Genomic DNA, 22,273 nt, shown 5'->3' with positions numbered 1-22,273 from the left:
TCTGACTTTAAGATCTTAGGTGGAGCAGTGCTGAAACATGACAAAACCCAAGGCATGGCTGGCTAGACAGAAACAGGATGAGCTGCCTCAGCACTGAGAGTAAGTTAAAAGGCCAGAGTATGGTAACACATGTCTAGTCCATGTCATCCAGACCAGTAGCTGATGTGGAGTGGCCAAGGAGGGGCCACAGAGCTGGAGACGGGACAGTCAACTCAGAATGAACTGGATGTTCCCTTGGCAGAATTCCTGGTGGGACAGGCCCCTCCTCCTCCCTCCTATTGCCAATGTACTGATCACTGCTCTTCAGTCTGGGTTATAGGCCAGCCATTTGCTCATGGAGTCTGATCAAGAACCTTGATCCTGGGACCGGGAGTGTTGTTCAGTGGTAGAGTGCTTATTTGCACATGTGAAACCACGTGTTTGATTCCCCAGCCCTGCTAAAGCAAAAAGCAAATTGCTCCTGAGGTCAAACCCCTACCATGGATGTCACATCAACTCAAATCCTAGAAACAAACATTCACAAGAGTCCACTGTCTAAGGCTCTGGGTGCCACAAAGAGATACCATCCTGCCTTTAGGGACCTGGGAGTAGGGGTGAAGCTGGAAAGCTTCCTGTGAGCAGAGTTACAGAACACCTTGAATTTCAAGGGGAAAGCTGTGGAGCAGAGTGGGTCTCAGATGGGAACGTGGATACCCATTCAGTGGTCTGATTAGGGGAGATCAGGCCAGGAGCAAGGCTGGCAGAATGCAGGACAGTTCATCAAAAGCATCAAGGTGCGGCTCTGGAGACGCTGGCTTAGTTGGTAAAGTGCTTAATGCACAAGCCTAAGAACCTGAGTTAGGAATCCCCAGAACCCATACAAAAAGCTATAGTCCCAATTCTGGGGAGGTAGAGATGGGGAGTGTGGGTCCCTGGTGTTTGCTGCCAGCCAGCCTTGACAAATAGGTGGACCACAGAATCAGTGAGATGCCTTGTCAAAAAAAAAAAAAAAAGTAATGTGGAGAACAGCTAATGAAACACACACACACACACACACACACACACACACACACACACACACACACACACATCAAAATGAAAATATTCTCATCAGGACTAGAGCAGGAAGCCTGAAAGGCAGAAACCAACAATTGCCGTGAAGTGGAGACAATGTCTATTAAGCCATCTCCCCCCATATCTGTAGCCAGCTAAGTACATTTGAACGAAGAGAGACCAAGATGAAGTTGAGGTTTAACTTTGAGCCCTGTGACACTGGGAAGCCCTGAATGGACCAATAGAACAGAGGCAAGCAACCAAAGGTCTCAAAGGTACTGAGAAGGACAGGCTGGGCTTCACCAGGAAGTCTCCACCCACCAATCACCCTGCTTAGTGTGACGAGCTAACAGGCTAGGCAGACAGCGCCCCAAGGTCCTTCGTGTGCATCTACAGAGGCCTGTTCATTCCTGGGCGGCCTGTCCTTGAGACTTGTGTCTCTGAATCATGAAGGACTCTAGAAAGGCATTTCTTAGAAACCAGATGCAGATTTCTGTGGGTTTGTGGGGCTCTGGCTCTGAGCATAGTCTGGAATAGAAGAGGGTGTACAGGCAAGTGGAAACACACACATCAGTTCATGCTTTATTAGAAAAAGGAAGCACAGTACATTTGAGGACCCCATGTGGGCAGGAGCAGGAGTTTGTGTCCAGGGAAGCAGGGAGGACTTTTCCAATCCCCGCTGTTCCTGTTCAATTCACAAATAGCTGGTGTTGGACACCAGCTACCCAGCAGGTTCTAGAGGCACCCCTGCTGTCCACACATGCAGATACCACTTCTCTTATGTGGCATAGGGGATATCACTTTGGCCGCTGAGCCCTCTGCAGCCAGGCACAGCTCAGTGTGAGCTCCTCTCTGTCATTCCTGTCTAGGTGGCCTTGGGCAGACTACTTAAGCTCTGGAACCTTCCAGACATTTTTTTTTTTTTTTTTTTTTTAACAAAAGGCCCAGGAATGAAGTGAGAATACAGTAGCGCCCCCCCCACCCCCTCACGTTCTCAGAATTCAGGAAAGTGAGTGGCAGGTGTCCCTGGAAAGCACCCGCTGATGTCAACAGTCCTATCTCTCTGGCATTGCATGAAGGAGAGAGATGCATCAATCCTTTCAGGAGAACACACCTTTGGCATTCCCCTCGAGCTGGAGCTGCCTGTAACAGTAATTGCTCCAGGTTGAATAGAGTCTGGGGTGAATTCAAGTCTTGGCAGGTAAGCTGGAGAAGAACCATTATCTTTCTAAATGTAAATGGCACAGTCATTTTCAGCCTCTGCTTTGTCCTGTAAAGGAACGCGGATTTATTTTTCTTACAAAAGCCTTTCAATTCACCTTTTAAGTTGAGACCAAAGAATATGAATAGGCATTGCCTTTTCAACCATGAGAATGAATGAAAAAGCCAAAATACAGATGCTTGAGGGTTAATCTCTGTTAATAGATTTCAGGAAAATAGGGACTGTCTCCTTAAGCAGCATAGAGGGTTTTGCTCACACACAGTATGTGTATATATGTTGTATGTATACACACACACATATATGTGTGTATATATATATATATATATATATATATATATATATATATGTACACGCATATATTTATGCATGTGAGCTATATGAGGAAGATTTAATTCTTTTGAATTAAATTTAATTTTTTTGAAATAGCAAATAGCGTTAAGCTCGTCATATAAGCTGCCAACACATGGTGGGGCCCTATTGAAGCGTGTTTCACACACAAGTTCCTGCCCAGGAGATACAAAGGGAAAGGAGATGTTCCTAACAAAACATTCCACTATCACCCCTGCCTCCACACTCCTGCCATAGTAAGGGTGTACCAGAGTAAAGATGCTCAGCAAGACTGATGTGCTGATGTGTCCCTGGCCTCCCTTCTAGAAGCACCTGATTGTCTTCCAAAAAAGACTCACACTTAAAGGGTGAGGAATGACCCACAAACTCTTCTTGAAAGGTGTTCTGTAGTACATTTTTTCCTATGAGATTTTTCAGGAGCCAAAGGGATTTAGAACAAAACCCTAAAAATAGGGTCAGAACCTGATTGGCGAGCATTCTCTACCCATATTTTCTCAATTAAAAAATTAACCCTGCAATAAAGTATAATTATTTGGGGAGGTGGTTCGGTCCTAAAAGCACTTGAGGACCTGAGTTTTGATCCCCAGCTCCTATGTGTAAAAGGCAGGCTTGGTGGCACTTGCCTGTAATCCCTGAGCACTTGGGAGGCAGAGAAAGGATGAGCTCTAGAACAGACAAGCCAGCCAATCAGTGGCTTTCAGGAACAGTGAGAAAGTCTGTCTCAAAAATAATAGAGTGGAGAGGGATTGAGGAAGACACTTAACCTTGACTTCTGTCCTCTATGTTCACCCACACTTACACAGACGTGTACACAGACACATGAAATACACCCCTACACCAAGAAAGTCAACTTGTACCCATTTTATAAAGAGACTGAGATTCTTCGAAGTTGTGGAACTTGCCCAAAGTGCCCTGGTTCCTTCACCAGGAGACATCCAGAGGTGAGCACCCTGACTGAAAAGAAAGTTGACAAGGACACAAGTGTCTTCCTGCTGACAAGTGTCAGCCAGTCCTGCTGGAGATACTCTGCCAGAGCCTAGAGAAGCTTGTTTACACATCAGGCTCCCAGCTTCTCCATGCAGTAACAAGCCCAGGGGAGGGAGAACTCTACAATTGGCAAGGATCAGGGCGCCTGTGTGTTTCTCTCTCTTCACACATCAAAACAAGAGCTTAGCAGAAAGTAAACAACCTGTTCTTTGTCACCCTGGAAATCCCAGATAAGTGTTCTATAATCTTCTCAGACTATCGAACTTTGAATGAGAAGAAAAGCAAATGACTAGATTTGGGTCCTCTGCCTCTTTCTCTGTACAATAAAGGAGGTTAGCAAGTATGGAAGGAGTTATGATGGATGGGGCTGCAGCCTCCACAGTGCTGGGGTGGTTAACTGGCAGGTTACTAGAAATCTCCCATTGGTCTCAGGGTGAGCCAGCATCTTCTGGGGACAGTTTGTTTTGGTGTTTTGTTTGTTTGTTTGTTTGTTTGTTTTATTTTATTTTTTTTACTTCAATAGATCCATGAACATATACAGATGAATGACAGTGTAAAAATTAAAAATTAGCCAGGAGGCTAGGAATCTGAAAAGTGACTGCTCAGGGGAGTTCCAGAAGAGAAAGAGTGCTTCAGACCTACATCTGTGTCATCTCCCCACGCCTGGAATTCAGAGTCCGATAGCTTAGAGTCTGCCCTTGGGAGAAAATTTCAAGCCAATAAAAGGGAAGAGTTTAATTTGGCAGAAAGGAAAGCTAATGCTTTATGTAGAAACATAAAATAATTCTCATGAAGGTTGTTCATTTACTCTGAAATTCCCCCCTTAAGTCCCGGAAGAAGCTGAGTGAGTTAGCAGAAGTTCTGGCCATGTGAATGGGTCAGGCCCCTTGCAAACACGTTCATGCCCTGGAAGGTGATATCAGCTCCATCTTTCACAGAGACACTGAGAGATGAAGGGAAATACCCTAGAGTTTCCAACTCTTTAAGTAAAAACTCTCATCTCTACTACCAATGGTCTCTAAGATCTTGAGTACAGCATAGAACACTTTAATGGACACTTAGCTTTCCAAGTACTTGAAGGCTTTTTCTAGTTCTTCCAGGGACATCAACATTTGCTAGGGGAATCTGACAATACAATAAAATTGACACCTTTAGAGCACAAAGCACGCATACCCTACTTAAAGACAACTGAATATTATAAATAAACATTCTCATTCAGACACAGGATCATGAAGGAGTTGCATGAGTTTGAGCATAAACAAGTACTAACAAATGACTCTGTTATACTCCAGATGTCCTATGATATGCTAAAAATATATTACGATTTGCCAAATTTGCCTATGTGTCCAGGAATCCGAGCATTATGGAGTAAAGAGTATCTAACTCTTAGTTCCTCCCTGTGGTAGACTTTTTCAACAGGACGTCCTTTGAGCAGGGTGACCATCAGTATTAGCTTTTCACTGCTGGGTGACTAGTACCTAGGACAGAGGCTAATGACCTCAAGAGGTAGAAAGAGCGTTTGGTGTCTAATCACGAAATGAAACCAAGGAAAAACAGAAAAAGTGAATGGATTTACACTGTCCCACTGTGACTGAGAATAGGTCAAATCAGTGCCATTTAGCCACGGATCCATCCATACATGCATCAGTTGCCATGGAAATCCCTCCATGTTGGGGTGGGGGAAGCATGCTTCAGCTCAGCTAGTGGAGTAGATGTGTGCTCCTAAGCAGCCTCAGTGCCACAGGAAACAGACATGTTTCTGCTCTGCAGGACCGAAGTCTGCACCAGGAACAGAACAGCTTGTAGGGGATCCCGAGCCCACACTATTTATTAAATCAGGCTGCTTAAGGAGTTTAATGAGATTTCTAAGAGAATGTGTCTTGTGAGGTTTCTCTCCAGGGTAACAAGCAGCAGACTTTTAGGAGAAGGGCCAAGACACCAAGACCTAGACGATAGTTCTGCCAGCCTCTCAGTTCCAAGAGGCTAATATAGAACCCAGCAATTCATTCAGGCCCATCTTAAAGCATGGAAATGCTGAGGCCTCCATATAGCCTTCCCATACCTAGGTAACGCTCAGTATGGTGGTGCTGTGTCATCTAGACATCTGAAATACCGCTTGCTTCTGGCCACTGTGGATGGAGTTAGCAGTTCCCTGAACCCCTAAACTGTGTGCTTGGTTTGGAGAATACATCTGTTTTTCTGGACAAAGGCTCTACATGTAATCACATTCTCAGAAAGACCTTCAGTGAAAAGTGTAGTTTGAACCAGGACTGGCCCAGGAAGTAGCATGTCAGTCCTACAGTCTCAAGATTGTCCGAATCTAACTATAGCCATCATGTCCCACAATTAAGGTCTGTCACTGAAGGAGGCTGGCATCAGAGTCTAGCCCCGGGGAATGCTAGAAACCCTGACAATGAATTTGTATTACCAACTTAATAACTTATTCATGTTTCCCCATCCAACAAATAAGGCTCCTCAAAACAGACCAGAATCACCTGAGATTTTTTTTTTCAGTGCTGAGGATCGAACCTCAGGCTTATATTCGATTTTCAGAATTCTAATGACAGGGGCTGGGAAGCCAGTTCAGTTGGTAAAGTGTTTGCCATGCAAGCAGGACCTGATTCGCACATTAAAACAAGCAAAAACAGGATTGTAATCCCAACGCTGGGGAAGCAGAAGGAACAGGTGTGTCTCTGGAGGTCCCTGAGCAGCCAATAGAACTAAACTGGCAAGTTCCAAGACAATCCGAAACCCTCTCTCAGAAAATGAAGTAGACAATTCCAGCTGAACAACACTGAACACTGACCTCTGGTTTCCACATGCACACATAACACCCACACACAACGCAAATGACTGAGCCCAGGATGGTGGTAAGTACCCAAGCACCCAGAATCCAGCTACACTGCATGCTGAAACAGCAGGATCACATGAGCCCATGAATTTAAGTCCAGCCTATACAACATAGCTAGACCTCATTTTTGAAAAGAAAACTAACATGTAATGACTGAGCTGTATCTTTTGTTTGTTTGGTTGGTTGGTTGGTTTTTTGGGGTTTTTTTTCTTTTTTTTTTTTTTTTTTTTTTTTTTTTTTTTTTCCGAGACAGGGTTTCTCTGTGTAGCTTTGGAGTCTGTCCTGGAACTCATTCTGTAGCCCAGGCTGGCCACGAACTCACAGAGATCCACCTTCCTCTGCCTCCCAAGTGCTAGGATTAAAGGTGTGCGCCACCACCGCCCAGCCTGATCTGTATCTTAAACACTGGGATTTTGTTGGCTGTGGTTGGTCTAAGGCAGGTTCAATGACATGTGAGTGAAGGGTTGAGAGCAGGCAAATAAACCAGCAGATTGCCCTGGACCTGAGTTAAGAATGGAGACAGTTCTCATCTCATCTAGCATTTGTGATGATTGCTGTGGCTATCTAGTATCAGCTCTGCTTGAAAAGAATTCACACCAGGTTAATAACTGGACCAACAGTAATCATGAGTATGTTGGTCACATGTCCTATCTTAAACTATAAATGTGTCTATATGCTCACACAGTATGACTTATTCATATTCTACTTCTGGTCCCTGGTCCCTCCACATGGTGGTTCACACAGCCCTGCAAACGCCATGCAGGAGAGCAGTGAGCAGAGAGAGCCACATGTCTCTTTGAAATCCCTCTAGGAGGTTGACTAATACTGAGAAAGCTCCAGGAAAAACATTTTTCCATCTCAGAATAATGGCAGCTGTCTCTTATCTTATGTGTACAGTGTAGTGGGCACAACACATTCCATCCTAAATGCTTTTCATGTATTCATTTAGCCAGTCTCAGGAATAGAGGGCACAATGATTTTGTCTGGGTAACGAAGCCTGAACTAGGATGTGTGTTCCAGTGGTTTGAACCACTGTGCTCTAGAGCCTAGTGATCCAGTATACGCTCCCAGCAGTCTTGTAAACAAATGTACAGCCAGGGACAGAAGAGCCCCTCTCTACAGTGAACTGTCCGTCTGAGCCCCGAATCTGAAATGATCTCTTCCTTCTACCAGGTTTCATCCCCCCTCCTCTCATCTTTGGGGCCGGTATCGACTCCACCTGTCTGTTCTGGAGCACCTTCTGTGGGGAACAAGGCGCCTGCGTCCTCTATGACAACGTGGTCTACAGATACCTGTACGTCAGCATTGCCATCGCGCTCAAGTCCTTTGCTTTCCTCCTCTACACCACCACGTGGCAGTGCCTGCGAAAAAACTATAAACGCTACATCAAAAACCACGAGGGCGGGCTGAGCACCAGTGAGTTCTTTGCCTCTACTCTGACCCTAGACAATCTGGGGAGGGACCCTGTGCCCGCGCACCAGACACATAGGACAAAGTTTATCTATAACCTGGAAGACCATGAGTGGTGTGAAAACATGGAATCCGTTTTATAGTGACTACAGGAGGAGGGCTGAACTCTGTATTTGTGAGCAAAGGGTCATTTTTCTTAATAAACAAAAAAAGAAAGAAAGAAAGAAAGAAAGAAAGAAAGAAAGAAAGAAAGAAAGAGACAATAAAAAAAGGATTTCAAAAACAGACACACACACACACACACACACACACACACACACACACACACACACAAAGACCTTTGTCCTTTTTCTAAAAATTCCAAGCCAGTCAGGATTCAGAATAAAGACAGGATGGGATGGCCCCGGAGGACATGCACACTGCTGGGCTCAGAATCTGCTTGGAAGGTACCTCATGGTTTTCACGATGCCAACAGCTACAAGCAACAGGCACTGCCAATTCAGGGAACACTTGTGGCCAGCTTGGAGGATGGACGTTTCTGGATATGCATACACATACAAAACTTTAAAAGCATTACAAAAGGAGTCTACTAAAAATCACAAGTTCAAGTTAAAAACATGGCCAGATTAAGCACTTAGTGACACCCTCTCCCTCCATTGGGGGGGTGCAGGTTGGAGGGGTGGAAGCCCCACTCCTCTCTCCAACTTTTGCAATATGGGTCACTGTGTAGACCACTCACCCAGTCTGCGTGTGGTTCAAGTCCCCAGAGTTCTCTGAGAGATGCTAATGAGCTATCTGGACTGGAGTCTGTGGTTGGCCCCTCTCACCAGCTCCATTTCCATGTTCAAGACTGAGGGCCCAAGGGGGAGCTTGGTGGGGGACATGTACCTCCCCAGCTCCTAGCACCTCTTCCCTATCAGCCCCACAGTGTGACCTCAGGAAGCTGTGGGCCTCAGCTGGCTATGACTGACCCGCTCAGAGCCGGTGAGCCCCAACATAGCCCAAGTCATTTGCTTACGTTTGCCAAACATTTTGCCATTTTTTCAAAAACAACAAAAAAAGAATACAGAGCGTACGAATTTCCAACTGTTGTATGTATAATCCTCTGATACTATTTTTAACTACTTCTTGAGTCTGTGTTAACCCTTCAGTCACTAACAAAGCTTTTACTTTTCTCCTTTTTTAATGCACCAAAAATATAAAGTGATTCAAGGGATGCAATTACTCTATTGTAATTTTTATCCTCATTCTGATACTGTGCAAAAAACACACAATGCGTTATAAGAAAAAAGCTGCTCCGGAAAGAGTGTAAACGCAGCTTTCAAAGAATCACATTTGAGATAATGGGACAATGTGACAAGTTGCAAATCTGCCTTCTGGCTTTATTCCTCATGGTGATGATGTCACTGTCATGGGAAGCACTTTTACATTAATGCTTCATGTTCCAATGGGCATTCCTTTTAGCCTGTGAAGGAAACTCACGCAGATGTGGGTTTGTGTGGATGGGAGCCATGCTCCTGGGATAGGAGAGAAAGAAGGTATAGTTCCTATGCCCAAGCTGTTGTGTGGGCTGTGGTATCTGTGATCATCAACCCATAAGCTCCTAAGTGATCACATGTCCATCCAGGTCTCAGGTCAATCCTGATCTCTGAGTGTTGAAAATGGCTGAACTTCAGAGAACTGCCATGTCATTTGGGATAAAAGTCCTGTGGGGGAAATCTCTTGCACCAGCACACTTAAGACAATATGGCCACTGTCATCAGTGGCTAAGTCAGATGGGAGCACATAAATAAATACATAGCAGATGGCCCAGTCAGCTCATACTTCATGCCTTTTTGTTGACCTTTGTTGAGGACATACCCTAGAATAGACCACAAAGGATGCTTGGTTTTATTTTCCACCTCAAACATCCATTTACAGTTCACCAGAAGCAATGAAAGACTAAGGCCAGAAGAGTAAAGACAGGGAGGTTATGCCAAATTTTTAACAGATGTGTGAATAGGGAGATCTGAGGAAAGCCCTAAAGTAGAGAATGCTGTGGGGCAGTGTGGCTGTGACCCACTGCCTCATTCAGGGTGCTTCTAGAAGAGACTAGCGTTAGGCTGTCCTTATTCATGAACACAGGGTGCTCTTCCATAACTAGGAAAGGGAAAATGGTTCTCCAACCAATTCAGAAAGTGGATTTTGTTGCTCTGACGGCTCTGGTCACATTTCAACGGGTTTCAGCTGAGTCTTGTTTTGAAGATGAATGGCTAATGGGTTACTGCCCTCTCTATACTGTTGTGTATCCAAACTGAGGCCCTGGGATGTACACTTTGTTTCATGAGATGATTTGCTTTTTGGAAAAAAAATAATAATTTTTAAGCTCTTTGTATCTTGGATTTTTTTTTATTTTTGCCCTCTAAAATGTTCTCAAAGATAACAATGGGAACCAACTCCAGGGCTCACATTTATCAACAGTTATTTATAAATTTAAAATCTCCCTGTGGCAAAGTGGTTTCAGTGAACATTGTGCTATGGTTAAATTTTTCAGTTTCTCTCGTGTATGACAGAAGAGAACATTCCATCTCCTTTAATTTTCCTTTTGCATTATATAAAGAACCAGTGTGCAGCCAAAGCTAGACCCAGCCTCTTGGTTGTCTGGTTTTGAGTGGCATTCTGGATGAAAACTGCCCTGGTAAGACCCCCCTTGAAGATACAGAGAGCAACCCTGAGGTGGATGGAGAAGGCCTAGAACGTGAGTGCTGGAGCTCTCTCTTCTGCAGTTGTCTCCTCCACCATCTTAGCTGAATGCACCCAAAGGATAGACGAAAAGGTCTCTGCTGCAGCTTGTGACAGACCTTTATGCCTCTTACATGGAGACCAAGCAGGTTCTACGCTCTGTGTTGCTTCCCACGTGTGGGAAACCTGCTTTTCTTCCGTCAACTGAGGTTGTGTGCTGTGAGGGACATCTATGCCTGTTACTCACTTCCCACCTCCACCAGGAAGGCCATGAAGTTCTGATACTCTGGGAATAATAGCAAAGCTGCAGAATGCTCAGACTTTTCTTACAGCAAATAAAGAGCGAGAATCCTTCTTTTTTGGTCCCCCTAAGAGCCCTACTGCCAGTGCTTAACAGCCAAATAATAAAGGAAGCCAAGAGCCCTGAGGAGCCATTTGAAAGTTAACATCCTCCAAGCAGGAAGAGAGTGTCTGCTTCTCCCTAACCATCATTTCCTTTTCTCTACCTCACAGTGCCCTCAGGGTGACTTGAAAGTATCCATTCAGATCCCCAGCTCCAGTAATGCCCTAGAGTTTTTTCTCACACTATGGAAAGCCTTGTAGGCCTGAGGTAACCCAGGTGAATGTCCTGCACCAGGACACCCACCCAGCCAATCACTAGAAGATAGTTTCACTGCCTACCCCCTACCCCCACCCCAGGGAGTTTTCTAAGTGTAAGATTCTCATGTGGTTGGTAGTCCAGAGGAGGCTTTTATAAAGAATCCCAGAAGGTGTAAGTATGCATGTGGACTCACTGGCAGTCTGCCCATCTGGCTTTCTTGCCATACACTGCTTCTGGACCTGAAGAGTGGTTCTCTTATCCACTGCAGCTTGCCAACCATGGGGTACCTCATAAGATTTGCCTGACAGTCCTTAAAACATTACTCAGTCGTAGCATTAAATAATAAATATCAGTATGTGGAAATCAGCTGTTTGATTGAACAGTCAAAACCAGATAAACAAGGACAGAAGACGCTACCATTGCTGCTTTTGGAGTCTGACCCTATTTTGACTGTGTGTTTGGTTTGGTTGTGATGAGCAGAGAGACCCAGGTGAGTGGCTTCTCATCTAACAGATGGAAAGTATGTATTTTCTGACTTTTATTGTTGATGGGACAGCCAGCTCTCTGGCCAGGAGTCAGTGACAGTATCAGACAGTAGGGCATGGATGGTTCCTTTGAGTTTTCCTCAACACAGTTAACCTTCACCTTAAGTTAAGAATCCAGGTCAAACATCTAAGAGCCACCGTATTTTCCAAGAGAAGGTGATACCGAAATAAAACCTGGTTTAGGAAATTCATTTGGGATCCAACCCCAGCCCTCTGTCTCCTGCCTTCTTTCCTCATGCACTGTATCCTGCCTCACCCTATTCACACCAAATTCTTCCTCTCTGAATAAAAACCTTATTTCATAGGAGAGCTGACCCAAAATTCTGATAGGCTGTGGGTCCCAGCTCCTCTACAGTATTACTGCTACTCAAGAGCCAATTAGAAGACTTTCTCGAGGGCAGAACAAAGTTGCCGCTCACATGCATTTGTTAGAGGGACCACTTCCTTGTTTAACTCCTGGAACCCATTACTCTATACTGCCTCCCTTGCTCTTCACACCTATAAGGAACCTCAGCTACTCCTGAGCCATGGCAGGATCAACAGGACCTCACAAATCACCCGGGGAAATTCAGATAACAAAGATGGTCCCACACTTCAGGAGCATTTGCCTGCCTCAGAAATGAAGGCGAGCACATACTTATCAGAGGCCATCTATGCTAGCATCATTTTTCATTGCAGGGTTTAAATTTTTCTCAAGGATATGGTGTTTGAATGTGATGTATTCATTCTCTTATCTAAAATGTTGGGCTGTGTGCTATCCTATAGACTAGGTACATGGTCCCTCTCCTCCGAAAGCTCACAGCTCAGTGAGCTGGACAGACTTTAACATAAACACAATCAACAAAAGAGCATTCTAAGCCAGATTGTGTCTGGATGTGAGAGATGACTCAGAGCTGACTCATGGAGATAGCAAGCTTTGATAGCTGCAGTAATCAAAATGGAGAGAGAAGGAGAAGGGGGGATTCTGGATACTAACTAACAGAGGTTGTCTCCCAGGTGGCTACGAAACAGATGAAGGAGAAAGTCACCCCTACCACCACACACAGCTAGGATTACCAGAGCAAAGGCAACATATTACTCTTGTTCAGGGCTATCTAGTAAAATACGTCAAGCCTTGTAGGTCATCAAACTGTCAAAACTACTTACCCTGTTGTTATCGCCCAAGATCAACTCAAAGCAATAAGTGAAAAAACTGCCTGGGCTGTGTACCAAGAAAGCTGTTTTACAAAGACAGTCAGTGGCTGGAAGGAAGGACCTGGTGTGCCAAGGCAGTACTAAGTGTCTTGGAGATACCAACCGTTCAGATAGGTAGGGCATATCTGGCACCTCAATCTTGGTCATAACCTTGGCTAAGTCATTTCTCCAAAGGGTCCTGGAGTAGGTGTCCATCAACTCTAATGTCCCTTACCACAACAATCTAACTGAAACATCTCACTTGTTTCCAAGAAGGAAGAAAGTCCCCTTTTGTTGTCAAACTTTGGAGTTTAAGGCAACCTTCTTTTTCTCTTGGGTACAATAGAGAATTTGAACCACAGAACCTGTCATCCTTTCCAGTGTGACACTTGGCATTTGAACTAAACTGACCAATTTTTTTTTCCCTTAAATGGTGGATACAGACACGTGAGGGAGAAATAGAGGAAACAGGAAAAGAGGAGTAAGTCCAGAAACAGAACAGAACTTCAAGCCCTTTCCCTCCTCAGCACCAACGTAAAACATTGACCCTCCAGAGCTAATCAATCTGTCAGGTAGAATAATTAGTAAGCACTAGTAATAGCTAATAATAACAGTCACTAACATTTATCAGGTAGTTACTCTGAACTAGCTGCTAGGCTGAACTGATTACATGCATTAACACATTTAATCTTAATGCTAACTTTGTGAGGCAGGGACTGTTGCTAGTTTTATTTTACAGGAGAGGAAACTGAGACTTGGGAGCATTCAGAATTGGCTCAAGGTCATGAGAAGAACTAAGATTCAAACCCAAACCTATGAGTCCAAAGTGCCTGTTGGTAACCATGATAAATGTTCCCTCCCTACCAAGGAAGATGTGAGAGAGCCTTCCCTGCCTCGAGGAGATGCCTAATCTCAAAGTCTCTGGCACAAATGAACTGGCGGCCTCACACTCTCATATGCCCCCTAGTGAATAAGCAGGACACAATGACAGCTGCATTCTGGAAAGCGTGTCTGCTCTCCCTCTTTCAGCTGTGTTCTTTATCCCTTATTTCAGTGGTCCATTTATATAAGGTGTCCTACCCAAGATGGGCAGGTGAAAGGAAACGGGGTGGGGAGTGCATTATGTAATGTATTAAGAGTCCCAGAGGCTATTCTCAGCACCAGGCAGGAGCTCCCAACCCCTGCCTCCTTACCACATTCTGTAACATCTGTCTCATATGCTCAGCCCTGACCCAGGGGCTCCAAACATGTTAAATGTTGACTATGTCTTACTCTCTTTCCAGATCTCAGGCTTTGAAAAGCTAAGCATCTAGACATTTCCATTTTTATGATAACAACTCAAGTCAGACAATCAGGGGTTGATAATAATCATACATTTTTGAATATTTTTCCATAAGGTAGAAGTGATTATTGTTTTTGCTATGAGCAAATGGAATAATGTAGCCAATTTTCTGGAGATGTGACATTCTGTAGGTTGGAATTTTTGCCATTTCCATACTGTTTTTCTTAAGTTCATGCTAATCAAATAGAAGGTGGCTCTCGTGGAGGCAAATTTGGCAAGAATGTTTGATTTATAACCTGAGGCCATAACATGAAGTGGAACGAGGTAGTGCAGGGAGCTCATTAGATGAGGAACACAAGTAAGGGCCAGCTTGAGCTTAAATCCAGCACCTTAAAGGAAGAAGGGCTTGGGGAATCTTGTTTATTGAGCCTACTAGGCATGTGCCAGGTTCAAGAATGCAGAATCCCAGTTGACCCCAGCAGCCCTTTTATGCTATCCCTGACAGGTAAGTCATGTTCCCCCTCTTTACAGATCAGACAAGGAGGGCCTAGAAAATTCAGGTTTCCCAAGGTTGCCAGCTAGTTGGGTCATCAGGAGTCAGTACCAGGTCTACCTAGTTACTGAACCAGGGCCCTTTCCAGTCCAGCACACAACCACTGCAGTGGGAACTTGGAAGCCAGCAGAACATCCATCTACTGGGAGGAGGGATGGCTGGGGTGGGGGTGGGTATGCTGACACAGGACTGTCCCACTCCCACCGAGAGTTGATAATTTCCCAAAGAAATGAGCCAAGAGCTAGAAGTAAGGCCTCTGCAAAATGTTACCTGCAAACACAGGACCGTGAAATGAGAAAGCCTATTTCACACTAACAGTTAACCAGTAGAGACCTTGCAAAGCCTCCTTGCACCTTAGCCACATCTTCCCACTGCTTCCCAGTGTTGCACTGCTTCCCAGCCAGTGGTGCTGAGTAAAAAGCAACCTCAGCTCTCACTCCCGCCCCGCCCCAAAGAGCAGTGCTGACCCATATGCAAATTTCCTTCATCCCCCTCCTCCTCTAGCCTCTGAGGATTTGGCATTCTGACATGATTTTTTTTTTTTTAATCGTTATCTGGGGAATTCTTCTCTGATGAACTCTCCCAAGACTGTAAGAACATGAGCCTTACCAAAAGCCAAACATGGAGCGTTTCTCTGTGGGCCAAATCTCAGCGTCTAAGTGCTGAGTACAGACTGCTGCCTTTTAAACCGCCAGGTCAAAATCAAAAGATCAATAACCAGGCATTTCTACAGTCTCCCTGTGCCTGTCATTGAACACGAAAGCCACCTGTCACCATGGCTTGCCTACTGTCACAGGGATGAGTTAAATTTTTAATACTTTTTAAATAAAGTCACAGCATCATGTATGGAGGTGTGACCTTTCCTCTGACCTGGCTCCGATGAGGAGATTGCTTCACTTGGCATGTAGTGACTGTCTGCGGATGAATGGACAATAAACTGGTCCCGAATGCTACAGGCGAAAGCATGACCTCTTCAAGTGGCTTTCCCTGGCACTCAGCCTCCTCTTTAATAAAAACATAAAGTGACACTTGGAGTCCAAGTAACATCTGGTTACTGGTGACTTACAGAAAGAAAGAAAAATCAGGTTTGGGGTACATCTGCTCATCCCCACGATGAGTATTGGTATGAAAGTGCAGATCTTTGAGAGATCCAGCCTTCATAGAGGTCCTTAGGCTTGGAGTCTGGCCTTTTTGAGTGTGAGCTGGAGAGAAAGCTAGCCCTTTACTGCTGTTTCTTCCTACACATCCTTTCATTGGAAAGCCTCGACACTATAATGTAAGACTAATAGAATGTAGGAAATGCAGAAAAGATCCATCTCTTTTTCCTCTTGGCTCTTCTCCCCTCCTTCCCCTTTAGGCACAGAGTATCAAGACATTGAGACTGAGAAAACCTGCCCTGAGTCACAGTCACCTTCAGAAGACTCCTTTGTGAGAAGCTGAGGGCTGCCCTCTTATGGCAGAGCCTACCATCACCACCACCACCACCACCACCACCACCACCACCACCACCACCACCACCCACAGACCTCAAGGCCTGACATAGCCCTGCGCTGCCCAGGAACCCAAGGGTTCCCATGTGGATTATCCAATGTCTGGTCCTTTGAGGCTTCAAGCACAGGCCTATGACAAGGACTAAGGAGGTGGCATGTGGCCAGGAGCCCTCCAAAGTGGGCATCATTCCTAAAAAGCAAGGTCAACCTGATGTGCAAATTTCCTTCAGCCTGTCTCTCTTCTCGCTTCTGTGGGGATGGCTTTCTGACATGCTTTAGAAAACTCCCTCTGGGGAAGCTTCTCTGACCGAACACTCTTAACAGTTCCAAAGAAACCAGCAGAGGCTAGGCTTTAACAGAAGGGTGTAAAAATCCGGATTCCCAGAAGAGAAGAGGAAGAAAAGCACATATTAATAGATTCTGAGCGTGGTAGTCTGTATTTTTTTTGCAGCTTATATTTTCCAGATGAGCAGTTTAGAGATACATGATATAAAGTATATACTGTACATTTGCTGAAAATTATATTAAAAGCACTATTTTAATTCTTCCTCTGTCTCATGCTGTAATCTGTTCTTTCCCGTTTCCTAAACAAACCTAACAGAGGTGTCCTTCTAACTGTGTGTTGTCTCTATTTGTGGGCTTTGACATGCTCCAAAGAGCACAGGCTTTGGAGTCAGAAGAGACAAATCCAAATCCTCCTCCCAGCACTTGCTACCAATAGGATGCTGACCGAGTGATGTGACATAACTGAGCCTCAGGGTCATCTGCAAAGTGGGAATATTGGTGACTGCTTTAAAACAACTGTCCTGTACTTAAGTGAAAGTGCACAGGAAGGCACAAATTCAGGGTCCTGCACAAAAGTGGTTATTGTCGGTTGCTTCCACAGCCTGCAGCTGGAATTGAATTCCACTACACTGATACAGCTGCTGTGAATGCATCAGTGGTCCTGCCCCTGACACTCAGTTTCCTCTCTGATTCTCCCATCATATAACCCTGGGAGAAGGGGGCAACAGCATTGGCTCAACACACCTGCACTGTCTAATACAGTGTGTGATGCTCCACTCAACGGGCTTTGAACAGCCAGCCCTGGACCAGCAGCCTGCACAGCTCTGACTTTCTCATTCCCTACCCTAACTCCATCATTTGCCTCCCTTTCTCTGGTTCCACCACATGCCTCACCATGGATGGAGCAGCAGCTGCCTTCCTATACAAAGCCTCTCCCCAAGAAGCTTCACTTCTGCATCTGTATTACTTCACCTGCTGGACTCCTGTCTCCCATGGGCAGGTTGGTCAAGTTGATCTTGCCACTGGCCTGTACCTTAGAAGTGCTTCGGTCCTGTTCTGCAGACACCCTGGAGCTCCAGGGACAGATGCTGCCAAGTCCAGTATGTGCTTCCTTATCCAGACAAGTGCTCAGCTATTTCGCCTCTCCTGTGGGGCTACCTCTGACTACTCACCCACTTTCTTCCTGCCCATCCCAGCCTGGATCTTCCCCTCCAAAACAGTTGTTCTTCACAGTTAGGCTCACCCACAAATCAAAGCTTATCAAGCTGGCATCCCTTGAAGATTGTACCCATCTTATCCCTGCCTTGTCTTTTTGCTCCAGACTTTAAGGAAAGAATGAGTTCAACCTTCTTTAAAGGCCTGATCACCACACCAGTGGATGCGTTAGGCTCCTCTTTAGCATGGAACAGTTATTTATGTAATTGTTTTTATCTTCCACAAGGCAACATGATTTATTCTCTCTGACATAAAAGTCCCAAGAAAATGCAATTTCAACATCCTCTGCCCTGATGTGAAAAGATACTGAATCAGCTAAAAAAAAGTGGCTAGTGTTTCCTTCCTATGGGAGATGGCTTCACCTTCACTGAAAAGTCAGAGGAGGCAGAAGAAGTAAGGGGGATGTTGCTTACAGCATCTGCTCATGTGTTACCCAGGGTGTTGCTGTTTGCTTCGCTTGTTTATTAGGGGGTTGCTGTTGTTTTGGTGGTGGTGTTTAGAAAGTTACAGAATTACCTCCCCTCTGTTTACTCTCTCAAAAACAACTCTTTCTTATTTGTAGTCAAGAGATTCCTACTACTGAAGTTAATAATCCATGAGAGATTAGTCCTAGGGGTTATTCAAACAACTCAGAGAGAAAAATGGCTTAGATTAGACCCCAATGGCCATCTCTTCTGTATGCCCTTTGAACAATCATGGGTGACCATGGTCTAGAACCAAATACACATTCATCCAACCTAAGGTTCAATTTCACCTTTGCCCCAGTCTCCATGTGCTGGTCACACACAAAAGTGTTTTGTTCAAAGCAGACTCTCTCTATGGCCTCCACTGGACTCACAGCCACTTGAGCAGCCATTTTTTTCAGAGTCCTGTGTTTTCTTTTTTATTTAAAAGCCTTCTATGAAGCTTCTTCTGCAGGACTTATTCTTGTCTACAGTTCATGTGTAGGTCAGAGACTGGTTTCTTTTCTGGAAAGTTTTTGAAAGATGCTGTAACCTTCCTGGGTATCTCCAACTGTAGAATCCATGGACATGTATGTAGCACGAATCTTAACAGGTCTTATTAATGAAGTCAAACCTGAAGCCAGATATTGGGATGAATGATGGAAGATCAGAGAAGCAGAACAAGTCACAGCTTCCTCACCTTGCCAGTTCCTCAGCTGATCCTGTTTCCTTAGACTGGAAGCTTCTGTGTCCTCATCCAAATGGATCTCAGTTGAACTGCTACTCAAAAGCCTAAAAGCTTAACCAAGCTCTAGTTCCTTGTCCTCACGCCTTAAATACCTTTCTGCTTCCTGTCATCACTTCCTGGGATTAAAGGCTCTTGTCACCACACCTGGCAGTTTTCAGTGTGGCTTTGAACTCACAGAGATCCAGACGGATCTCTGCCTTTGGAATGCTAGGATTAAAGGCATGTGTGCCACCATTTTCTGGCCTCTATATCTAATGGCTGTTCTGTTCTCTGACCCCAGATAAGTTTATTAGGGTGCACAATATTTTAGGGAACACAATATCACCACACATGTATATATCAGAGTCCCCAGTGGAGGCCATACTGCATCTTCTGAAATACCACTTCGCTATTTATTGCACAATAATTAAGAGCTGAAATAAGAAAACTGCCAAGAACAGAAAGGCAAGGTGACAAGTGCAGTGGTGCCTGTGTCCGAACACAGCACAGCCCCTTGGACTTGAGCTTGTTGTGACTGAAGTCCTTATCCACAAAGGCAAGGAAGCATTTTCCATTTCCCGGGAAGCTTCTCTATGCACCATGGCAGCAAAGACTCACAAGTGCAAAGTATTCCCAGTGAAGTGGGAGTTGAGACCCTCTACATTTAGACTCCACTCTTCCTTCTGTCCTACCCTTCAAGTTCTTTGGGGAATTATTCTGCCTCGAGAAAACTACACCATCATAAAGAAATCAATGTCCAAAATCGGTTTCAAAAACAAACAAACAAACAGGAACAGCCCAAAGAAAATGTCAATTACTGCTCCTATTTCTAAAACCATCACTATCTACCTCTTCCAGTTTGATGCATATGATTAGACACAACCCAATGCTGCAGGAGGAGGCGTTCCTGCAAAACAGGACACTGGGAATAAGATCTTACTTACAACACAACTGTGCCCCAAAACATGACTTTTGTAGGATCAATTCTTGTAAGGCATTTTCTCAGAATATATCAGTGGATCGATCTTAGGAAGAAAAAAATCACCCAGAAAACTGCTTAAAAGAAGAGGTGCAAAATGAGATTCATGCAAGATTGAGGAAGGGACAGAATGAATACTCAGAGACCCTCACTCACTCTGATTGTTTCCACACTGCACATGGTGTCCTGTGTTCCCTGAAAATGTATGTCCATGATGGTTAATTAATTCTCTGTGAGTGTTTGTCCGCTTTAAGGTCTTGGGAAAGCACCAGTGAGACTCTGCAAAGTTCTCTGCACATGGTAGGCACTCTGCACTGGGAGAGCTTGGGTGGCTTTGTGGAAAGAGCAGTAACAGGTTGGTCTCCCTGCTCAGAAGCTTACAGCATTGCCAAGTTATCAAGCCAAGTCTCACTCAGAACCTTAGTCTCTCTGGGGCCCTGAAATTGTAAGCGACAGCCTACTTGCATAGTGACAAGTTCAGCTATGTATGGCCACAAGGTCCCCTGTGGGGACCAAGAAGTAGTAAATTTCATGATAAATATCATCCTTGACCATCTAAGTACCAATCAGCTCTGTGTTTTCTGTAGTCTTCTACAGTGTCTTCTCAGTCAATTCCTAGTTCTCCGTCAATTTTATTGGGTAAAGGAAATAAATCTTTCTTGTTAAGACCTCATCCTACTCATTTGGGAACTTCAGCCTCATACTCCATTCACACATTCCCACCCTAAGTGCAGGTCAGGACTTGGAGTCCTGGAGTGGAAGTAAGGTTTGCATTCTCCCATTCCTTCTTCCCCTCCCAAACATGGCTTCAGGAGGAGGTGTGGAAGCCAAAGAGAGGGGTAGTATTTGCTTACTACAGTGCCTATGGCCAAACTTAATGCCATCACAAGCCATGGTTAGTGTGGAGGCAGACAGTCCTCACCTGGCCTAGCGGAAGGAAGGTTCAATCCCAAAGAGCTTGCCTTGGTTTTGGCATTCTCTATTGAGTGGCACCTCAAATAAATAGCCAAGTGCTTCATTTCTACACAGTAGGTATCCACCCCTGCAGTGAGGAAGCCCCCAAGAAGCCCCACATCTCCAATATCATCTATCCCAACTAGTTGGATTCTGAGTAGGTCATCTAGACAGAACCATTCTCACTTATGTATAAAAGTCACTTCAAAGGTTGCCCTTGCCTCTCTCTTCCATGGCCTCATATCTCCAGTGTCCTCCTGTACCACCTCATCCTAGCTGGATAATGACAAGCCAGGCAGCCTGAGTGCTGGCATGGCCAGTAACCACTGTGCATACACAGACTATAAGCAATTTCTTTCTGAGCCCTGGCCTTCAAAGGCAGGGAGTGTACCTAACCAGAATTCCTCTTCATGAACATCACACCTCTTCCCTAAAAAAACTTCCCTCTCATTCCTTTCTCCAGACCTTTGTATGGAAAGGGGATGGAGAGAGACAGGAGGAAGATGTTGATAATTCCATGCTTTTTGAAAGAAGTTCTCAAACTCTCTCTCAGCATGCCACACCACTGTAACCTACTGACATAATCTAAAGAGACAGGGAAGCCAGTAAATGATAGTGATGAGAAATGCCTCAACCTCAAGGGAATCTCCAAGGTAAAATGCATGGTCAGCTACATTGCACCTGAAAGTTCTGCTACCTACTCAATGTCAAGTAATCATTGCTGCATAGATCTGAGGCTTCCTCAAAGTATATTCACCCAGCACCTGGCACAGTGCCCTGTACTCTCTGAGAAGATTACCAAGGCCCTGTATCCAACAAGTCTGTAGCCTAGAATGATGAAGAATGAGCCTGAACATCCAAGTGTTCCCATGGAATGGGAGAGATGTGAGGGTAACGGGATTCTGGAGAGGAGAGAATCCCAAATAGCTGAGTGGCTCAGTGGGGTACCTATCACATCTCCTAGACATAGGGTGTGTATCATTCAGGACCAGTGTATGAGGTTCAGCCTCCCATGAAAATGGGTATCCAGATGCAGGTAGGGCCTGATGGCAGAAGTAACAGGACCTAAGGTGACAGTAGCAGTAGCAGTCTGCTAAGCCCTAGACTACTTTTTAACTTTTAAATTACATTTATCTGTCTATGTGTGTGTGTGTTGAATGCCTATGTGTGGAGCTCAGAGAACATCTTACAGGAGTCACTTCTCTCCTTCTACATGTGGATCAAACTTAGATCATTAGACTTGTTGGCAAGCACCCTTAACCACCCTGAGCAAGCTCACCAGCCCCCTACTAGAAATTCTTTACAAAGATGTCACCCCATTTTTGCAGCAGCAGCAGCCTCTACATATAATTTTCTACCAGCCTGCCAGCCTCGGCTTGAATCTTCATCCCCTCATCAGTAGTGTCAAGGTCACTGTGGCCAATCTGGGAAACCTGTGAGGATTCGTGGGATAAC

General features: G+C 44.9%; 1 protein-coding gene across 3 annotated transcripts in view; it reads left to right on the top strand.

Moving 5' to 3' along the window:
- Positions 1-16,762, top strand: part of Slco3a1 (solute carrier organic anion transporter family member 3A1) — a 280,922-nt gene extending 264,160 nt beyond the window's left edge. The window contains exons 10-11 of one of the 3 annotated variants that reach the window (XM_036185273.1): positions 7,614-7,856; positions 16,083-16,762. In XM_036185273.1, coding sequence (XP_036041166.1) covers positions 7,614-7,856; positions 16,083-16,165 — 326 coding nt within the window. In that variant the 3' untranslated portion in view covers positions 16,166-16,762. Of the gene's footprint in view, positions 1-7,613; positions 10,215-16,082 lie in introns of those variants that run through there. The other 2 variants (XM_036185266.1, XM_036185279.1) reach the window with 2 other exon arrangements.
- Positions 16,763-22,273: the final 5,511 nt, after the last annotated feature.

The sequence above is a fragment of the Onychomys torridus genome, chromosome 1 (assembly GCF_903995425.1).
Source record: "Onychomys torridus chromosome 1, mOncTor1.1, whole genome shotgun sequence".
Classification (NCBI taxonomy): domain Eukaryota; kingdom Metazoa; phylum Chordata; class Mammalia; order Rodentia; family Cricetidae; genus Onychomys; species Onychomys torridus.
Note: the sequence above shows the minus strand (reverse complement) of the source record. Positions and strands in the feature narration are given on the sequence as shown.